The sequence below is a fragment of the Acanthopagrus latus genome, chromosome 1 (genome assembly GCF_904848185.1).
Source record: "Acanthopagrus latus isolate v.2019 chromosome 1, fAcaLat1.1, whole genome shotgun sequence".
NCBI classification, from domain to species: Eukaryota; Metazoa; Chordata; class Actinopteri; order Spariformes; family Sparidae; genus Acanthopagrus; species Acanthopagrus latus.
Genome location: NC_051039.1, coordinates 18,169,073 through 18,190,228, shown reverse-complemented (window position 1 = coordinate 18,190,228; position 21,156 = coordinate 18,169,073). Strand labels below are relative to the sequence as shown.

The 21,156-nt window shown below is 43.1% G+C and overlaps 2 protein-coding genes across 5 annotated transcripts in view; both read left to right on the top strand.

Moving 5' to 3' along the window:
* Positions 1-2,692, top strand: part of LOC119026695 — a 1,024,654-nt gene extending 1,021,962 nt beyond the window's left edge. For 2 of the 3 annotated variants that reach the window (XM_037111185.1, XM_037111193.1), the window contains 4 exons: positions 35-373; positions 758-1,090; positions 1,445-1,554; positions 2,298-2,692. In XM_037111185.1, coding sequence (XP_036967080.1) covers positions 35-373; positions 758-1,090; positions 1,445-1,554; positions 2,298-2,408 — 893 coding nt within the window. In that variant the 3' untranslated portion in view covers positions 2,409-2,692. The remainder of the gene's footprint in view (positions 1-34; positions 374-757; positions 1,091-1,444; positions 1,555-2,297) is intronic. The other variant, XM_037111201.1, reaches the window with a different exon arrangement.
* Positions 2,693-4,876: 2,184 nt separating this feature from the next.
* sept9b (septin 9b) overlaps positions 4,877-21,156 on the top strand; it is a 78,400-nt gene continuing 62,120 nt past the window's right edge. Inside the window, exon 1 of one of the 2 annotated variants that reach the window (XM_037100934.1) lies at positions 4,877-5,053. In XM_037100934.1, the coding sequence (XP_036956829.1) occupies positions 5,032-5,053 (22 nt within the window). In that variant the 5' untranslated portion in view covers positions 4,877-5,031. Of the gene's footprint in view, positions 5,054-20,968; positions 21,084-21,156 lie in introns of those variants that run through there. The other variant, XM_037100924.1, reaches the window with a different exon arrangement.

Here is a 21,156-nt window from a genome sequence, read left to right as displayed (position 1 = left end):
CCTTCAATCAGACAGTTTGTCTCTTGTATTACAGAGGACATTGCAGTGTACAGATGGGAAGGAGAAAGTGTCACCTTAAAGTGTTCGTCTGAAGGACGTCCCAGCAATGCTGAAGAGTATAATGGGTTGTATCTGTATCGACAAGATTGTAAGGGAGAGGAAGAGGAAGAGGTGCTTCACCATCACGGACGAAATGGAAGAATCAGCCCGCAACAAAGATTCAGCGGCAGGGTTTTAACAACCGGATCCCTGATGAACCACACCATCACCATCAGCAACCTGACCATCGAGGACGCTGGTCTCTACCGCTGTGTCTACGTGAATAAAAACTATGATCGAGTCAAATGCAATGGCTACAGACTTGTTGTAAGAGGTGAGTTTGAGCACAGTCCAGTGCATGCAAACAGTTCCTTTTTTAAATTACACATTAATTTCTGCTTTAATGCTTAATTAATACTTCTAGTGCATTTCATTGGGAAGCACTTAATAGGCAAATGTACCTTTTTAATATTGATGGTTGTTCTTACCAGTTCCTTGCAGGTTAGGATTTTATGCACAAAACACACGGTGCATTTATGAAGAAAAATATGAAAGTCATCAGTTTATAAAATGGGTCTAACTTCAACCAGTCATTAAATATACAATATCAAAATACTGTCAACATGTTAACGCTCCAGTCAGTGTTTAAATAATGCAGAACCGCTGTGTCTTGTGGTTTTAGACCCTTCAATCAGACAGTTTGTCTCTTGTATTACAGAGGACATTGCAGTGTACAGATGGGAAGGAGAAAGTGTCACCATAAAGTGTTCGTCTGAAGGACGTCCCAGCAATGCTGAAGAGTATAATGGGTTGTATCTGTATCGACAACAATTTCAGGAAGACAAAGAGGTGCTTTACTATCACAGACAAAGTGACAAAATCAGCCTGCAAAAAAGATTCAACAGCAGGACTGAAACAACCGGATCCCTGATGAACCTCACCATCACCATCAGCAGCCTGACCATGGAGGACGCTGGTTTCTACCGCTGTGTCTACGTGAGGGAAAATGATCATAGAGACCAATGCAAAGGCTACATACTTATTGTAAGAGGTGTGTTGGAGCGCAGTCCGGTGCATTCAAACAGTCCCTTTCCAAATGGCACATTAAGCTGTAGTTTAATGGTTCATTTTGATAATCCTAGTGGATTTCATTGGTGATCACAAGCAAATTTACCAGTTTCTTGCAGATTAAGATTTCACACACAAAACATTTGGTGCCTTTATTAAAAAAATCTATATGATAGTTAACAGTTTGTAAATCTGTATTGTAAAACAATTCATAAAATGAAATAACGCTGTGCTACAATGCTTTCACTGCTACGACTGATACAGAAAAATTGAAATGGAGATTTTAGCATTTGATTTTTGGTGTAACCCATGTTTGCGTGGTTGTCATTTCAAACAGGAAAGCCTTCTGTCCCTCCCAACCAAAGTCCATCTCTGGCGTTAGTCGTCATCGCCACGAGTGCCATCAGTTCGCTGCTGACGGTGATCTTCATCCTGCTGATCCAGAGGGTGAGTTCCGACCTCTCATGACTTTGTGCACGAACTAAAAATGTTTAAAGTAGCTCTGCAAGCTTCAGCAGTGGTTACCTCGTGTGCAGTATCTGCAGACGTTATTTGCTCAGCATGTGCGCATTTTATCAGTTTATCACTACATCTCACCAAAACCATTGAACTGCTGTGAACATGGGGTTTATCCATTGACATCTTCAGTTCAGCAGCAGGCTTTACGTAGAATATCACTGAATGTGTATGTGGGTGCAGCTTCACCAAACTTACTGTATCTCTGTTGCAGTCTTGAGGTAAAGCCTGTTCCGTTAACTTGAGGTTACCATGACATGTTTGTCTCATTGAGCAGTGAATTATACAAGTGTATGAGGGTGCAGTACCATCAGAGGTGATAATGAAGAACCAACGTGGTATAAATACTGACTAAGTCCACATAAGGACAAAGTTAGGGTGGATAGATGGGTCAAACTCAGGACTTTAACCCCAGACACTGGTGTTTGTCCCCCAATCCACCCAACTCCTCTTATCTGCATTAAAGAACCATTGCCATTTCTTCCAGAGGAAAAGTAGTATTGGTGTCGTTATGTTGGTTCCTATCAACTGATTATAGTTTGTGAAATTGGCTGTTAACATTCCTCCAAAAATCTGTTGTCAACTTCTTTGAAGCTTGTCTTGAAAAGGAAAACATAAAAAACACAGATGTCTGATATCCGTGCAAACCTTCAGAGATGTTTCACTATCAACAGATAAAACAATGGACTTGGGCCAGAACAATAACAACGCAGAGGGTCTCCAACAATAATGTGTACGAGGTGATGACCAGGAACGCCCCCCGCCCTCCAGCAGCTCCAGAGTAGTCACCGCCAAGTCCGTATAACGTTGCTTAGCTTTGTGGATCAAATATTATTCGGTGGGGGTTGGTTTACTTCTTCTGGTTTACTACTTGCTCGATCATATTTTGAAGTGATTTAAAAAACGTACATGAGACTAATTTAAAGCCAATCACATTGTTGGGAAACTGTCAGCCAAATCAATGTATCCTCACTGTTGTTTGTATTAATTGTCATGTTTGAACTTTGTTTTAACATTTTTATGGCTGTATTTGATGCATGAATAAAGTTCTTCATGGTCTCATACACTACTGAACATGCTTTATTCACTCACTGTATCCGTCCAAACATTACATTGCAACATTGAGAGAAAACACTGCACTGTAAATTACTCTATTTGCCTTGGCTATCGACTATTTAAAAGAAAAGGCTCTTTCCCCCTTAATTAATTTAAGTGGGGAATGAACAGTTCTGCAGGGAGTGCAGTCACACTGTCCAAGAGTGAACAAACAAACAAACATACTTAAGCACTGAAAACTAAAAGTTAGCCATGATTAGTGAGACATCTGAGCATTAAACTTAAATCATCAAAAGTTGGAACAATGAGTTTACTGACGTGTCTAAGAAATTGGCATGAAACACATGCTACGCAGCAAGTGTAACTTAAACAGTTTTAAATCTAGCACAGATCTTTTTTGAATTGTTATTGGGGGCAGCTTTTAGAAAGGAAAGGAAATGTGGCCCAAAACACACCCCCCCCCCCCCCCCCCCCCATGTTTACACCATATGAACTACAGAATAGTTTTTCAGTCAATCATTGCTACTTCTGAGGGCAGGAAGTTTAACTCAACCACAGGTTACACAAACACCTCAGCAATGTTGGTAATACTGACATAGCACAGCAGTTAAGCTTTTGAAAAGAGTTTTAACATGGATCCTGAAAACGCAGCGCCGGAAAACGCCCTTTTTTGAAAACAGGTCTCAGGGTGGAAAAATCCGAAAACGCAGACCTCCCGTTTTCGTGTGGACAGCGAATCTGCATACTTTCTGAAACGATAACGCCATCGGCCCACCCCTCGAAATGTGTGAAATAATGTGAAATAATTTAATAGAACTAACCGAGGAGAGCACATGCACTAAATATACACTTCTCAAAATGAGTTAGGGATATTGGGATATGGGTGCATACATGCATGTGAATGGGTATGTAAATAAACCATTCTATGGTAGTCTAACCTTCACGGGTTACCACTGTGTGTGGCTTTTTAGAGGAATACCACAAGACAGATTTGAATGATGACTAATTCTTCTGCGCTTACTTCCTGACTATTCATTACCAAGAATTTCTGAGCTCGAAGTCGCCCGATTTTGAACACTGCCGGTCGCCTTTGTCTTGATTCAGTGTTTTTTTTTGTTGTTTTTTTTAATGATAAATACATTATAACTACACTCTAGTAGGTAATCACACAGAAATCAATGCAAGCAATTTCCACATTTTTCATCTGAAGTTTGAAATTCTTATTGTTTCAAATGTTTTTTTCAATTCAAACCTTACAAACTAGGTTGGTGGAGTGTTGGAGGCAACAGCGAGGCTTTTTAACTGTCCAGCAGATTCTTTGAATTTCCTTTTGAGCCCTGGAAGCTTGCAGCACATTTACAATGGTCATTCGCTTGGCCCAAACCAATCACATTAATAGCAGAAGCTTTGTGATGTTAGAGCAGAAAAAAGCACAATGTCTCTCAACACTACTGAAGGAAGCAATCAGATGCTTCACTGCCAGGTCCCTGGGCATTATTATAATTAGTTCCACCTATAACAAGTGAAAAGTGTCTCAACCTTAGTCCTCATTGAGTTGTAGATGTGTTCTCGTTGTCTTCTCTGGCTTAAAAAAGCCATTTAAGCGAATCAGTCTCACTTTTTTACCACAAGAGGGCAGCATCGGACATGCGTTTTACTGCAACATAAACGCCTCACCGTGTCAGACGCGAACAGCAGGCAGCAGTTTCTAGAAGAATCATCGAACATGTTTGGATTCAAACGTGTGTGACGTTTAAAGACACGTCACCCAGTGCTGTTTCCAGAAATGAGTCCAGGTGTGAAGAAACAAGATTTAACTGTCGTGACACCGTGTCACGCATGAAGGTTTCTGACCAAATGTCTTCTCCCTGATGATGAGCGCATCGCATCAATTTCATTTCAACACAGCGCTTACTGATCATTGTGTCTGACTAATAATTGCTTAATGGTGATTATTCTTTCGCCTAGTGAGGAGCCCGGCACTGAATAGATGCTGTGCCATGTCCAATGTGGATCCGTGCGTAAAGGCGCGTCAGAGGATCTCCTCCTCCTCCTCCTAGTTCGCTCGCATCACTCCTCTTAACATGGTCGTGCGGTCCCGACAACCCCAGTGTACAACTCAAGTGCACATCAGCTGATCGCACGGCACTTTTGCATCTGCGCCGCCCGCAGTCACACGGTGTCATCACGCACAGGGAGCGCGCTGCACAAGAACAAGTGCGGCCAAACTGAGAGCATCAGCTAAGTCGGCTCCGTGGTTTTGGACGGGCATCACCAGGTTTTCCCCTGAGGACCCACAGCGCTGCTCTCTACCGACGACTGAGAGAAGTGGACCCGCAGGAAACACAGAGCATGAAGAAGACTCCCAACCCAGGTACATATACATGTTTTTTCGTTTGTTTGTTTGTTTTTAAGTATGCCAGATTACGCGTAATATGGCGGTAAAATACTGTATCATTTAACATATTCAGTCAGATCAAACTCTGCAGGAAAATACTTGCAATGTTTTGGCTTAATCTATAAAGTACTAATACATGCACGTCAGAGTAATCCTGCACAAACTGTTGGTGGCTGTGTAGTCTGGATGAATGTCTGCTGAGCAAATATCTCGCTATATAAACTTTATTTCTGCTCATCTTCCTATTTCTTTCCAACTTGCCAGACTCTGTCACTTCTCAGTCAGAGAGGGGCAGTTTTGGGCCAATTTACTCTGCAGCTGAGTGTACAGCACCCAGGGGAGCACCCTCGGGGTCCCCTGGCTATTAAAGTCTGATGTGCATGATCATCTGTCCTTCTCAGCCTGACCTTCTGTATGGATGCACTGGCCCCTTCAGGCTGCATGAACTCACAGTGCTGCGTGTGTGTGTGTGTCTTAAAAGAAATTTTAGATGTCAGTGTGCACGCTTTTGTGTTGCGCCTCATGGTGTGTGCTTGTGCGTACATGTACGTATGTTTGTCAGCGAACAGTTCTCTGACTTTGCCCCGGTCCCATCTGTGCGTCCCCCCTCCCCCCACCAACATTTGGGACCACGGGATGGGCTCAGGGGATGATACCCCAGATGAAACAGACACAGAAGTGTGGCACAAGCTGATGCTGCTGCACTTGTGTTTAAAAACAAGACACATTTTTAACACTGTGTTTGAGGGAAGTCTTGCCAAACCAAACAAAGCTCATATCCACACCGGATATTATCAAGTCAGCCGGGAAAAGTCAAGTCAAATCTTAATAAGCAAATTTGAAGTTCGTTGCATGTTCGGGTGCGAGTCTTTGAATGATAAGCAACAAAATGGACAAAGCTGTGTTAACAGTAAGGTTAGTAGGATGTCGGTATTGTTAATCAGTCAAGGTGCCTGCTTTATTCCCTAAGAAATTTGTGAAACTGTTGGAAAAAAAAAAAAAAATTCAGAAAGTCAAAAGTTAATGGGGTCTTTTGTGAGCCAAGACCCAATATCCATCCAGGTTTCATGAAAATACATTCAGTCATTTTTGTGTAATCCTGCTGACAAGCCAACCAACAAACTGCTGATTCTGATTGCTGATTTTTTTAAACTCAGACTTTCAGATCTGGATTTTGGCCAATTCAGTTTTTCTTTTACAATCGACAAAATACACGTCTTACTACTCAAAACTGCACCCAGTTATAGCGCTCTCTGTCACTCTCACTTAAATCTGAAAATAAAGTGCTCTGTAACCGGACAGAGCTTTTTTTTCCTGCAAATAACATCAAACCAGTCGTGGCTAAGACCAGCCATTTCCAGTCTGTGGCCGGTTGATTGTCTCAATCTGACTGTATCCTGTCAGACAATCCAGATTACCCAGTATTAACCATGTGCATAGCAGCTATCACAAACATGGCAGCAGTCTGCACGGAGCCTAAAGGAATCAGTGCCTGACCTTTTTTGGGAACAGAGAATGTGGAAAAGGTCAAACTTAGAGTTAAGGGACTGGCCAGTTTAAGGAGCCTTATCGCTAACCTGTCTTTGTCTGTCTCTGGAGATCCTCACCGCTGCACCTGCACTGACACACAAACACCTTCGAGCTATTTGCGGTTGTGTTTAGCCGGCGGCGGATCGCTGAGATAGAAGGTGGTCAGTCCGCGGAGGAGGAGGCTGGCACTGAGCATCAACGGTCTCGGCTGTCGGGTGTATCAGGTTAAAGTGCCTTTTAACACTCTGAGGTCTTAACGCTCCTTGATCATTAGGGTTGACTGGTAGTCAGATCTCTCTCCGGGCAAAGACAAACCATGACCGGGCAGCCACACTCTCTTCTCCTCAGCTCAGAGCTCGTAGAGGCTCCGGCGCTTCCTCCATGCAGCGTCATCTTGACCTTTAGGTGTCAAATTTTCTGTGAGGCCGGAGGATTTCATGGCTGAACTGAGAGGGAACCCAATTAACGGAACGTAACAATGCTTTTTGATTGGGAGCCTTTTTTTTTCTTTTTTTTTTTTTGGTCTCGCTTCTCCCGTGTATCCGTCAACTGAGTTTGACTGGACGGTCTCAGAGTGCGATAATGATGAAGAAAGTGGATGTTTGAAGTTGTGCAAACATGCAGTCGAGGGCAGCTTTTATCTGCTGACATGGTCAAAGCAGAGCAAGCACCTCGGTGTGAAAAACTCTTTCCAAAAACCATCTGCATGCACAGTTCAAAGCTCTGTTTTCAGATGTTTTCGGTTGTTTTTGGGAAGAGCACATCAGATCTCTGCCGTCTCCAGTCACTCATGCTTAATTGCGCTCTGGGAGCGTTGTGTTGTCCCTTAGATCACTAACGAAAAATATGTTTGCTCCCATTTAGGGAGGTCCGGTGAGACCCGGAGCTTGTTGGGCTCAATGAACTGGATGTACCAATGTTGTTTTGTAGTTTCATGTAATGTGACCCTGAATGAACGGGGAGACCCAGTGGAGTTAATGCACCATTTTTTTTCTCCCATCCTCCCTCATCTTTTTCTCTCTGTCTTCCTACGCTTGAGAGATCCCAGTCAGCTGTGCTACGTATTCTCATGGTTGGGTCATTTTTGAGAACAGGCTTGTCCTCAGACTGAATAGGCTCCTTTGTGGTGGACATTTGCTGGGGGCTGGTTGTGTGGAGTAGTCGGACTTTTCATCCTTGATAGAAGGTTTGACGAAAAAACTCATGGGAGCGTTCTTGATGTTGACCTGGGTGGATGGAGCAGGCAGATGTGGTGTCCGTGAGGACGTACACATGCTGCTGTATGAGTTTCTCTTTTTTAAATCAACGAATATCACTTATATGATTAGATTAGTTGTCATGTTAGATCAGCAGACTTCATGTAACGCACACTGACCATCACAATTCTGGATGTCTTGGGGATACATTCTCATCTCTCCCTGTTTTACAAGCAAATTATTAATTATTACAGTGACTCATCATCTCAGTGCTCTCGGCACGCTGATGGGGATGATGACTAGGATTTAGCCTGCTGGATTAGATGTAGTGGGTGACATGTTCAGACTTTGGCCCACACACTACACTATTTGAATTAGCTCAATCCACACATCCACCCACACGCTTCAATGAGTACTCAAAGATGCTCAGCGTGATAAGTACATTTAAGCGAATGTCAGTGAAGTTGTATCATGATGATGAGATTATATAGCAGCATTTTACAGAAAGCTATCCAAATTAACCATTTGTGGCAAACTGTAACTGAAACTTAAAGTTCCCACATTATGCTCAATTTCAGGTTCATACTTTTATTTTGGGTCTCTACTAGAAGATGTTTGAAAACACATCATTTTCTTTTTTCTTCGTACTGTCCATTGCTGCAGCTCCTCGATTCCTCCTCTCTTTAAGGCTCGCCCAGAAAGCCCACTCTCCTCTGATTGGTCAGCTCACACATGCCTGAGCAGGCACTCATCATGTTTCTGCAACAACCCTGCTGGTATCTTTGCATTCAAGGCCTTGCTGGGGTGTGGCTGAGGGAGGCCGGTGACTGTATAGTTGTGACATCACAACTTTCCAGAGGTCCTGACAGCTTGTTTAAAGGAACAGTTTTGAAGCACAACTTTACTTTGCTGTTTCGGTTTACTGTCACTGCTCTCATATCGTAGCTTTCGGCTGCAGCAGGCAGATGTTTGCAGGTTAAAAGGTCTATAGCCGGCTGTACACTACCCACTCAGCACCAAACAGCAGACAGATGCAGTTGGCGTCTAGCCGCTGTTCATAGTGGAGCATTAAGTGGCTGAAGAGACAGATATTTCCCTCAGGAGTTGGCAGAGAACAATAACAGAGCTTAAAGAGAGGGAATATTAGACTAGCATCCATTAGGTGGCCAGAAACAAACTTGAAATGATGACGATGTTGCTTTGTATCTGCTGGAATGTATAGATAAGCAACTGTTTTTGAAAAGTTAAAGTTATATGAGAGGTGTTGAAAAATAAAAAAAAGAATAGATTAGAATATCACTTATTGCAGGTTTGATAAAACGTGTTGTTGAGGTGTGCATGAAGAATTCCATCTCATTTGATACCACAGAGGAACACAGTTTATCAGGATTTTGCATACATTTGTCATTCCATGATAGGATCAATATTAGATGAATGTGTTTATTAATAGCACATTTCTTTGCAAGAATATATATCCTCAGTATGCTTTGTATGTTACACAATACTTGATAACAATCAAGCAACGTTCTTTGCTGTGTTTAAAAATGAATTAACCTATGTTGGGCTGTATCTCATGATTTTCATTAGCAACTGATGTATTGATCATATTTTAAATGCTTTTTTGATAGTCTCAACTAAAGACAGGAGTGAAACATGTTTACCAGAAGTCACCAGAGCCTGATGGGGCTGGGAAAGACGGAAACGTCCCACATTTGACAAGCTGTCACAAGAAAATGTTACTTAAATTACTTAAACCAATAACTGAAAACTGAGTTTTGATATTAATCTAAGGACACTGCTCACTGTATGTCACTGTAAAACTTAAAATGCAAGACCGATGTCAGACTGGTCACGGATCAGCGCAGTCACTGAGCCCTCTGGTGAAGTGTCGAATCAGGCCCAGATGACTACAGTACTGTAGGGTTCCTTCAAAATGACAAGACTCTTTAAACTGCAGCATCCATCATGTCATCCCTCCTCCCACTAAACCACACCAGTGGGTCCCATAGAGGAGCAGCAGATGAGGGGAGTCAATACAGCTCTTTATTCCACTTCAACAATGGCCCTTCAGTGACAGCTGAGCTAGATTCCCTTCAGTCTGAGTCATGTATTGGCCCGGCCTGCCACCAGGTTCACTACTACTCCCCTGCGATAATAAAGCTGTCTTTATTACTCTGCTATTCATCGGTGAGCGTCTGCTTAATTCACCACCTCAGAATCAAGCTGCCAAGCTCTCTGGTTCATATAATCCTTATCACATTGAAACCCCTGCCCGAAAAGCCTCCATGAGTATTAGACTACCTTTATCAGTCTTCTTTCGTAAGTGCCAAGTACAAAAGCTCACCGCCTCGCCCCCGAGGGCTGCTTCAGATACCGGTGATTCAACAAAAGTCTCTCTCATCGAAAGGACTGAACTTTCCCCCCCGCAGATAAACTTTCCTTCGGCTATTATCCTAATCCTTTCCCTCCCACGACAGGAAGTGACACATGGATTTTGTCCCATCTCTCATGGCTTTATCTCTCAGTTTTTTGTTTTTTTTTCTCCCCGCACAGTTGTAATTGCTATCTGATTAAACGTGGGGCTCTGAAATGCTGACCCGTGCCTCAACAATGCATGCGCTGGAGACGAAGGAGACCTCGCTCCCCACTGAATGGTCCCGTATATATCCTCACATTCATGTGAGTGAGAGTATGACATCATCCACCACTATGTCAGAGCTTGGCTATAAATAGAGATGGGGGATGATGACGTTTGTGCTTAACAAAGCCCCCCCCTTGTGAACAACATAAGGATGAAAAGGGGCCATGTCACTGCTGCTCATCATGATGAGCAGCCGGTCAGGCGTGAATGAATCTGCCGCGTGTTCATTAAAGAAACACCTGATGTTACAAGCAGATGCCATTAGATGACGAGCTGATCACAATGAGAGCATCACTGTTAATTCGCATTTGTATTTTTCTTAAAATGACTGATCAGGAATAAGACATAACAAATATTTGTTTATTTATATGTTTTCTGTCGATATATTTTGTTTGTGTATGCATGTATAAAGTATAAAAGGGTTAGGGTTCAGAACATTCTTATTTTATCACATTAACACCTCTTTACAGTAGCTGGCCAGTGTATTGATATCATCGTTATTGTGATATGGGACACATACAGATAATGGATATTGTTATAGTGTTGTCTTTTCCTGTTTTCAAAAGTTGAAAAAAGGGATATCTGAAGTTATTGCTTTAGAGGAGATATCAAAATAGTGATATCGGGATATACTTTGTGTATCCCGATATATAGCCTAAAAATAACGCAGTATTGTTTTACAGCTGTATTGCTCAGCCCCAACTTATACTTTTACAGAGACTCGATTCCTAGATATTGGTTCAGTGCATTTTTTCCAACAATCCAACAGATAAGATAAGAGCTTTTCCAACTGTATATCTATATTAGAGTTTTGGCCAAAATGTCACAGACACTTTTCCTGCATAAATCTTTAATAGAGAGAAAGCAGAAATGAGACATGAATGACAAGTTGTGGAGGATATTCGATGGTGTATTTATATATAGCCCTTTCATACACGCTTACACAGTGATGGCAGAGCCGGGAGCAGTTTGGGGTTTATAATGTTGTTTAAGCATACTAGGCCAAGCTGACTGTAGCAGCCGGGGGAATCGAACCTCTGGTTGGTGGATGACTGCTCTACTTCTTGAGCAAGAGTGGAAGAGAGTGATGTGTTAAATTCACCATGTGCCAATTGCAAGTGCAAACAGAACACACTGTCAAACACTGAACCGCCCCATCACAGTTTCCTAAAGCCCAAATATCTAATTTGTCTAACAAAAGGGTTAAGGTTAGGCTTAGGGTTAATTTTTAAAAAGCCAAAGCAAAAACTTCTCACATTTAAGAAGCATTTTGCATTTTCCTGGAAAAAATGATTAGTATGATTCATTAATTAGTCAACAAGGTGGGTAGGCACCGCTAGTCTGGCATAACATCGTCGAAATATGTTGACATCCTGTCTCGGTCCAGGCCTACCAACATTTTTTTTTTTCAAATCTCAGAGATCTAATTGGGAAATCAGAAAGCTCAGATACTAATGAATTAAACACAATGGCTCAGTGTTACGCTGCATAGATACATAATCACACTCAGTCCTGTATTTGACCAGAAACCAGAGATCTCTGCAGAGCTCATGTACCAGGAGCTCACTCTGTGTGTGTCTGCATATATGTGTGTATAGAGTATGTGTGTAGACTGTCTGGGTCCGACTTGTGGATTTAGACATCAGGAGCTTGGCACGCTGATTACAGAGGTCTGAAGCCACAGGGAACCACAGGAACTCTCTTCTCGTCCTCCCTTCCTCCAGCGTCATCCCTCCATCAGTTGGGGCTAATTTGCCGACATGGAGGTGAAAGCAGCGGGCCTCGCGCTGATGTGGCTCGGCTCTTCGCCTTACGATAATCAGCCAAATCACATAGCACTGCTCCTCTCATCCATGCTCCATCTAAGCTCCCCTACACTCAATTACCTAAATGTACAAGTTAAGCAGTGTGGGTTGTGATAGCACAAAGCACAATGAGGTATATTACACACTGTAGCGAACACTAAGCGCTGCTGACAGACTGTTATCGTTCCAGGTTAACTCATCTCATATGGATTTGTGAAGCCAACATTTCAGAGTGATTTTTTTTTTTTTTTTGCGTCAGTGCCACTCAAAACCACAAAAAGGGAGTTCTTCAGAAAAAAAAAAAAAAAAAAATCCTGCAGGGATGGATGAAAGGTGCTGAGACTTCCACAGTGGCTTTTACTCGATCTGCAATATCCACATACTTAACAATCGCTGCAACAGACCCCTTCTTTACTGCGAGGGATCTGGAACTTTGAGGATATCCCGTTTTATGTAGCTTGCTGCCAGCTCCCTCCTCTCACATCTAATGATTACCTTATGGTGGGGAGGAAATAGCTAGCAGCGATACCACAGCCTGGCTGGGACAGACAGACTGTGCTACTAGCACTTTTACAGCCTCTGACAGTCCAAATGACCCGAAAGTGGGATTTAAATTGTCGGGGAACTGGAAGAGAGGAGCCTGCATGAGTTATAAGCGTGTGTTAAAAAGGGAGGAGGCTTTCTGTGACCTGGACCGTGTGTGTCTGTGTGTGTGTGTGTGTGTGTGGGAGCGCGCTTTGTGTTCATGAGTAACGGGGTCACGTACTGGTTGTCATCATGATTTCTTTTGGTTCCTGCAGTGGATTGGTCGAGTGCATGTCAGCGCTGACTGGACGTCATCCCAGTTGCTGACTCAGCATCAGTAATGACTTGGGCCATGAGTTCTGCACGTTGTTTTGACTACCAGTTTCATGAGCTGTGAAACGTCCTCAGTGGTTGAGAATGGGTGATAGCTTGTTAGTATTTACAGAGGCCAGTGTATTTTTTTTTTCTTTCCAGTTTTCTGTGGATTATTCATAGCGCTGGAGGACATTTACGTCCTGCATCATTTCAGATTTAGTTGTATTTGTCACCAGGGTAAAAGGGATGGTGACGTCAGTCGATCGGTCCAAATATCTGCTGGATGGATTGCCAGGACCACTGCAGCCAGTGCTGGGAGAGCCCTGATATTCTGTATCACCTGAGGACAAAGACCACTGACTCCGGTGTTCCCCTGACTTTTTTTGTCTGCTAAATTTCTAAACTGAGACAGCGAACATGGCCAACATTAAACCTAAAAAACAGCAGCATGATAGCATTGTCATCGCTAGCAGTAACATAAGGGATGGGAAGATCTGATTGATACCAGTGTACATTATCAGTTCTGCTTATTAGTCCCGTTCTTTATCGATTCCCACATTTTTTTCCGAGCTGGCTGTAGCCTGGGTGCTGGCTGAAGCCACAGTCTTTGTGTAATCATCCTGGGATTCATGGAATTTAAGGCCATGTTGCTCAGAAATTGAAATCATAACTTGCTGCCCGTTTCTTCCTCTCCACGATGACTCCTTCTTGTGGCAAGTTTCAGAGCAAAACATGCATTGATTAAAGGAATTGATAAGCTTGGAGGTATACAATTCTAATGGATCAGACTACTCGGAACCAGTTTTCAACAATTATGGTTCTCAATTCCCATCACTAGTTAACATTTAGCTTAATTCTGATTTTAGTAACCTGCAACATGTCTGACAAGACAGCCTTGGTATGCAGGATAAAGGGAATCCTGATAATACACACTTTTAGCTTAACCCTGATCTAAAATGGCTGTAGCTTTTTGAGTTGTAGTAGGTACATTTATGTTGGTACTTCATGATTTGTCTTAATTTTATCACCATTTTGTAAAACTTTCCAGTCATTATGGAGAACCATAGATGCGCAATGAGTATACAGCAAAACAGGAATTTCCAGACAGAGTTTCACAAGTTGCATATCAATTGTGTGTTTACAATTCTCAGACCATCACTCATACCTTTTATTGATACCAGGCTCACTTTTTTCACTTCACCCAGCAGGTCAGCAGTTCTGAATCTGCACTGGAAAAAAACACAGAAGAGATTCATTTTCACCTGACGTGCGTTGTTTTGAACATAGTTTTAAACATTGTATGTAACCTTTATTTAACCAGGAAGTCCCTTGAGATTGAAGCCTTTTATCTTCCCTAGGGAGATTTGGAGACAGCAGCAAACCATTAAAGGTTTGAATTGAGATCAAGCACAACAGAAAGGGAATACAGCATCAAACTATGAAGAGACAGTCATTTGTCACATTTAATGCAGTGTAGTAAGAAAACATGTCATGAGTTAACGCTACAGCGGCAGACAGGCTCCCCTGTCCATGTCTCTCCCCTGCACTCCCACATTCAGTGGGAATCATTTGCGTGGCCATGTGGCTGCCATCAGGAGAAGGCTGGGAAGTCTGATTGGAAAATAGAGATAGGATCAGATCCTCTTGCTCCCAGATGGCCATAATGATGTCTACTTACTCTCTCACAGTCTCTGAATAACTTCTGGGCTTATTCTGGAGGGTGCCTTGTTTTTAAGAGGATTGCTTGTCATAAAAAAACAAACAAAAAAAAAAACGTTACCTGATAGCTGTCATCGTAGAAAAACTGTGTTATTTGGAAGATGTGTTTCCTGTCATTTGGTGCATCCCTACTTCAGTAGAACAGCACTCAAGTGAAATGCTTTTGGCTCGAGCGCTGGAAGCTCTCTGTGTATACAAAAACTGCATTTCCTCACGGTTTGCATGAGAGCAGGGTTTTTAAATTTGGCTCGCGTAGATGAGTGATGTGAAGGGTTGTGTCGTCCCTGTACATGCCCCAGGTTGGATGTGTAGGCTGGGGGAGCGGCAGACGCAAATGAGGAGGACAGCTCCCCTTCCCCTCTCTCTGTCTCACTCTCTGTGCATGTGTGTGGGGATGATGGAGACGAGGGCAGCGGGAAGACGAGTGCCGCGTAGCGCTCTGGTGAGGTCATCAGACTGTGGCTAGCAGCACCACATCACACTGTTTTCTCTTTTTTTTTTTTCGCTCTCCACCATGTTCTGTTTGCACACGGGATTCTTGAGCCTCTGCTGTTATGTTTGGAGAAAAGGAGTTTTATTGGGGACTTTAGGGAATAGAGTGTGAAGTGTGTGTGTGTGCAGTGGAGGATGCCTGTAAGTGTGTCACATATGGTTATGTGTTTCCATCCCAGTGTGAATTACAATGGTTTTCTGTGTTTTGATAGCTGTGTGTCTGTATACTCTCATCCAGATTTGTGTGTGTGTGTGTGTGTGTTTTTGGTTTTTTTTTTATGGATTTAGGGTGTAGCAACAGAGGCTTTGCATTCAGACCTCACAGCTGTATGGTAGGCTATGTTGATATTAAAAGGGGAAGAAAACACCAAACAAAGTAAAAGAAAAAAAAATGACTTAAAGGTTCAATGTGTGGGATTCACAGACATCTAGTGGTCTCCCTGTTTCACCCTCCCCAACAGTGGGGAAAATGTGAAAGGCCATTTCTAGAGTCAGGTTACTTGGTTTGTCTGTTCTGGGCTACTATAGAAACATGATGGTGCCACAAGAAAACAAAAAGCGTGCTTCAGTTTGAAATCCAAAAATCCAAAATCTAAAAAGCAAGTAAAAACAAATCACCAGTAACAAATCAGGAGCACTGGAGACACGCGTACTGAACAGACAAACCAACAGAGTAAACAAGAGTAAAACATAAATATAATACATCACGAAAACATTATTGAATTTTCATACGCTGTCACATAAATCCAGCAATGCAAACTACACAAAAACAGGTACCGTAAACAGTATGAATGTTAATCAACAGAGCAGCTTCACATGGTAATTACTGACATCCAACATGACTGAATTAATGTAACGGAGAATTCAGAGGATATTTATGGACCAGCAATAAACGATGATATGATCAGTTCAGCGTTGCCACGTCGTACATCATTTCTCATTGGGACCTTGCAAGTGAATTGTGGCGTAAAATGTTTCGTCAACTCGGATTAAGTATGTGGGTAGAATTTGCTTTCCATTTAGATTCAAACCTGCCTGATGAGCCGGCGTGCACGGTGCCGGGGCCCTGAAACGAGAGCAGCCGAACAGAATTCAGCCATCATTCATTTTATTATTTACACCAAAGGCACTCACGGTGCACTTTAATAATTCCACCTTAGTTGGTGTGTGTGAGTTGTGGTGTGTAAGTATGTTTTCACCCATGAAGAAACAAGCGGCTTCAGCTCCTCTTCCTCATCTCCTTCCTCACCTTCTTCCCTTTCTTCTTCCCCTCCATTTACCTCTTTCACCACTTCCCCTGCTCACTCCTCCTCCTCCTTCTCTCCTTTTATCTTTTATCTTCTCCCCACTGTTCTTTCTCCTTCATTGTGCATCGCTGCCCGGCAGGCATCCCTTTAGTGTTGGCTGGCATGCTGGTGAGTTTCTGCCGGACTGTTATATAACTAAATTTAGCATGTTTGAGTCACGCGTCCGGCCATAGGTCATGCTCTGAAGTGACGGCTTACATTAATGTGCACCCCAAGGCTCACCATCCACCCTTAGTCAATGTGTGATACACAGCTTTTTTTTTTATTTGGGTTGTGTTTGAGTTTGTCTTGCATGAGTGAACAAGCGCACGTGCCCGTCTGTGCCTCATGACCATCTGCACTCGTCGGCTGCAAATATAGGCTGCGTGTTTGGTATATGCGTACTTGAGTCAAAGAAAAAGAGAGGCTGTGTGTGTCTTAGTGTGTGTGTGTGTATGTGTGTGTTTACAGGGTGTACAGTCATGCGAGAGGAATCTGCTTGGATAACCCTGTGAGTTTGAGTGTGTCTTGTTTTAAGTGGATGTTCGAGTGTTCATGCGTGTGTGTGAGTTTGAGTGTGTGTGTGTGTGTGTGCGTGTGTGTGTGTGTGTGTGTGTTTGTGTGTGGTGGGAGGGTCAGGCTGTATCTCGCCAGCAGGTTGAGATGATGGAGAGCAGAGGTGGTGAAAGGTATGAGTGAGGGAGGCCCTCTTAGTCTGTTCACCACATCAAGTTTGTCTGAATTATGTCCTTTACAAGCTCAGACCACTTCATCTACTAGGAAGGAAAGCCTTTGTGAAGTAGCCTATGAAAAAAATATAGTGTGTAAAGTATAATGTATTTTAGGATTAAATAGATAGAGTACAAAATAATGACATTTAGAAACCAATTTGAGGTCAAACGTCTCAGATTTATTCACAAAACCAAATTGTTCCAAATATTAGCTTGAGCCGTATGAGCTGCACAGAGCAGCAATACGAGTGACATAGCTTCGAATGACGCATGCAAGTTGAGGTATTTTTGGTCTGATTGCAAGCAGGGGAAAAAAAAATCCAACCTGGTCACAAACAATGTTGTACAACAGCTATACAGTTGTAAAAGTACAGATAATAAACCCGACCAAACCGGTCCCAACCCTTCGAGGCAGATGGCTGCCCACCATTGAGTTCGGTTCTGCTTGAGGTTTCTGACTGTTAGAAGGCAGTTTTTTTCTCACCACTGTCGCCAAGTGCTCGCTCTTCAGGGAAATATTGGGTCTCTTTGAATAACTTACTTAAAGATTACGGTCTAGACCTGCTCCAATTGGAAAGTGTCATGAGATAACTTCTGTCATGAATTGGCGCGATACAAATAAAGACTGATTGATTGATTGAGACTGCAACAGGCAATACAGTAAAAGATCCATGACTCATATTTGATCAGTACTGCCAAGTTTGACAGTTTGATCTGAGTTTCTGGAGCCCGGGCGGACCTGCAGACTAGATAATATTGGATAGACCTACAACTAATCAGAGCAGCGAAACATGTGATGTGTGACTTTTTCTTTCAAATCAGCCCAGTTAACGCAGCGCTGTCGGTCGTCACATCAGTCCTGAGCAGATGGAAATGCATGTGAATGGGAGGGCGACCAGACTCATCTGCCAGAGAAAATTTAGTTGGTTCTCAGGCTACTTTGGTTATAAGTCCAAAATATTGAAACAAATGAAACTGAAAGGTCAGTGTCACCTCAGATAACGCCTCGGAACACTGGATCGAATCATTTTCCCGAAGAAGGTTATTGGATATTTGATTTGAACAAATTAATGAATTAATAACAGTGAATGAAATTAGAAAATATTAGAAGAAATGAAATAATGCATGTTCTATTATGTTGCAGGTAAAATAAGCCATGCTGCACCCTGAATCTTCTCAGTCTAGGTCCTCCAACCTCCATGCAAGTCATCAACACCATCCAAATGCACGTATATGTCTGTGTGTGTGTGTGTGTGTGTGTGTGTGTGTGTGTGTGTGTGTGTGTGTGTGTGTGTGTGTGTGAGAGCAGCCCTTCCTTTCAACCCGGGTCACTGCACTTGTTCTCAGGCCAGAGGAGCTCACTGCGGGGCTGACCTGGGGTGCAGTTTTGCATGTCTGTGTGTGTGCGAGTATGTGTGTGTGTGTGTGTGTGGTGGTGCCGGGGCAGCGCTGCCATTTTTTGGACCCAACCAAAAACTAAGAGAGAGAGAAAGGAAACTTCTCGAACAACAACTTTGAATAAATCATACAACAGTAGCAGTGCTACATGTGTGCACCAACACTTTGGGATTTGTGTGTTTACGTGTGTGTGTGTGTGTGTGTGTGTGTGTGTGTGTGTGTGTGTGTGTGTGTGTGTGTGGTGAAACATGTGTTTGCGTGTTTTGCATAGTCAACAAATGCACGAGCACATGTTGTGTGTTTCATGTGTGTTTCTGACCCTGACCCTGTGATTAACTGCAGCTTTTCAAGTCTGGAAAACGATCACGGGAGAGAAAAGAGCCAGCGGCCGAAAAGAGACAGGCCTCTATTTTTATAACCACACTTCTGTTGCAGCACCAATCTCCTGCTCTCCATATGGATTCAGCACCAAAAGGCTCTTTTAGAACGTCTCTGGTTTTGCTCTCATCACTGGTTTAATTGATTCACCAGATTTTTAGACCTTGTGCACATGGTTGTGCTTCAGCCGCATTTTTGCACAAATAGAATCAATACAAAGGGGGGCATCTGATTTCAGTTTTTTTGAAAATACAAAACATCGTGAGTTGCTTTGTTATCTCCCCTAGCCTTTTGAAATGCACTCATCTGGGGCGGACTGCCACAACTCAAACCTTAGATTTTATAAATAGACAGGAATATACTCAGGCACCAACTACATCTTGACCTGCTCCCTAAAATAGCCACATTCCACCTCAAATGTAAAGAGCTAGATGAAACACTGGCTTATCTAAACAACATTTTACACTGTTTTACTAAATCTGCCCCCGTTGCAGTTACACATGCCTAATCTGTCTCCTCTGCTCTGCTTTTTCTCACTTCGCTATTACGGATGTCAGAAAAAGGCCCTGGGACTGCAGGGGAGTGGGCGCTATATAAACTGTATGCATGTTGGTTTTATTATGGTGTGTGTGTATATGAAGTAGCCTGTATCACTGAGGATGCCTCACCCATCCAAACAGAAACCCTGAAGTACTGTGCATGCATGTGGCTGTGACAAACAGTTCGTCTTGGGTCACATCTATGCTTCCTGCTAACATTAATGGCTGTTGCTAAGTGTATGTATCTGGGAGATGTGAGTTGAGGAGGGACGTTCCCTCTGAGAAAAAAGGAAGAGGAAGTGATCCTTTGAGCTTTGGCTTCTCCTTGTCTCCTCGGTGCAAAAACAAAGACGGGCGTGTGTGTGTGTGTGAGACAGCGTGTTGTATTTCCTCAGGAGTTTTCTAAGTGGGCCCTCGACCTTTGTCGGGCTGCATGTTGAGGGTCAGGAGCCGGAGTCCAAACGTGACGTGTGTGCAACACTACACTGAGGCGTTTCGCCGCAGACATAAATCCTCTCGAAATAATGATGCACTCAGACTGTGAGCAAGACGTCCAGTCATTTCCTCTGTGGAGCTGAGGACGAGAGACACTCAGCTGATGTGCGGGAGGTCAACAAGATCTTGCAATGCTGGTTATTAGCTGGTCATTGAAAAGCACTTCATACGCGAGGGCCCTGAACTGAAGTTTCTTTAGATGAAGGTTGTTGAGAGTGCTCTTCAGTCCACTTATAGCCAGTCACCAGTTGTTTGGATGATGGCTTTACACGCATTTTCTACATCATGACAGTTGTATGATAATATGATAGCAGTGTGTGTTGTTGGTATAGAGCAGGATGTTCTGGTGGACTGCTTGAGTGTTTGTTTTTTTTTTTGTTTTTTTCTGTAATAAATGGTCCGAGTTTATTTTCAGAATAGGACCTGTGGTCAAAGGGCTTAGGATCCGTATCAAAGACACAATACAGCTTCAATGTCCGAGGAGCGCGTTTGTGCGTGAGGGAGAGGAGAGAAAGGGAGACCAGCACTGGTACTGAGGGAATAACAGAAGACACTGGAGAAAGAGAAGAAAGGGGAGAGAAATGAATCCGTGTGAAAAATGCCTGCATCTTACGTGTGAGAGCATGAGAGAGAGAGAAAGCAGAGATAGGAGAGAAGGAGTCCATACGAGCAGCACATGGCCGCGGACGTCTGCTCCTCTCACTTGTTATCCTGACAGGCTGAAGACATTAAAAGTTGGAGGAAGTAAGAGCGAGGGAGACGGAGGGAGGAAAAGGAGGGAGGAGGGAGGAGAGAGGGAGGGTTGCGAGAGGGGGACAGGGTGACTGAGTCAGGAGAAAGGGGAAGTCTTCATGAAGAAAAAAGGGGAAGGGAAGGAGGGAGAGGAGAGAAAAAGGAGAGGTTACATGTGGCTATTTGAGGTAGCCGTTCAGTTATGGAGCGAGACAGAATAGCCGGTAAGTTTTGTCTTTTTACAAACTCACTTTTGAAACTTTGGGAGGGGTTTTCTTTTTCTCTTTTCTTTGTTAG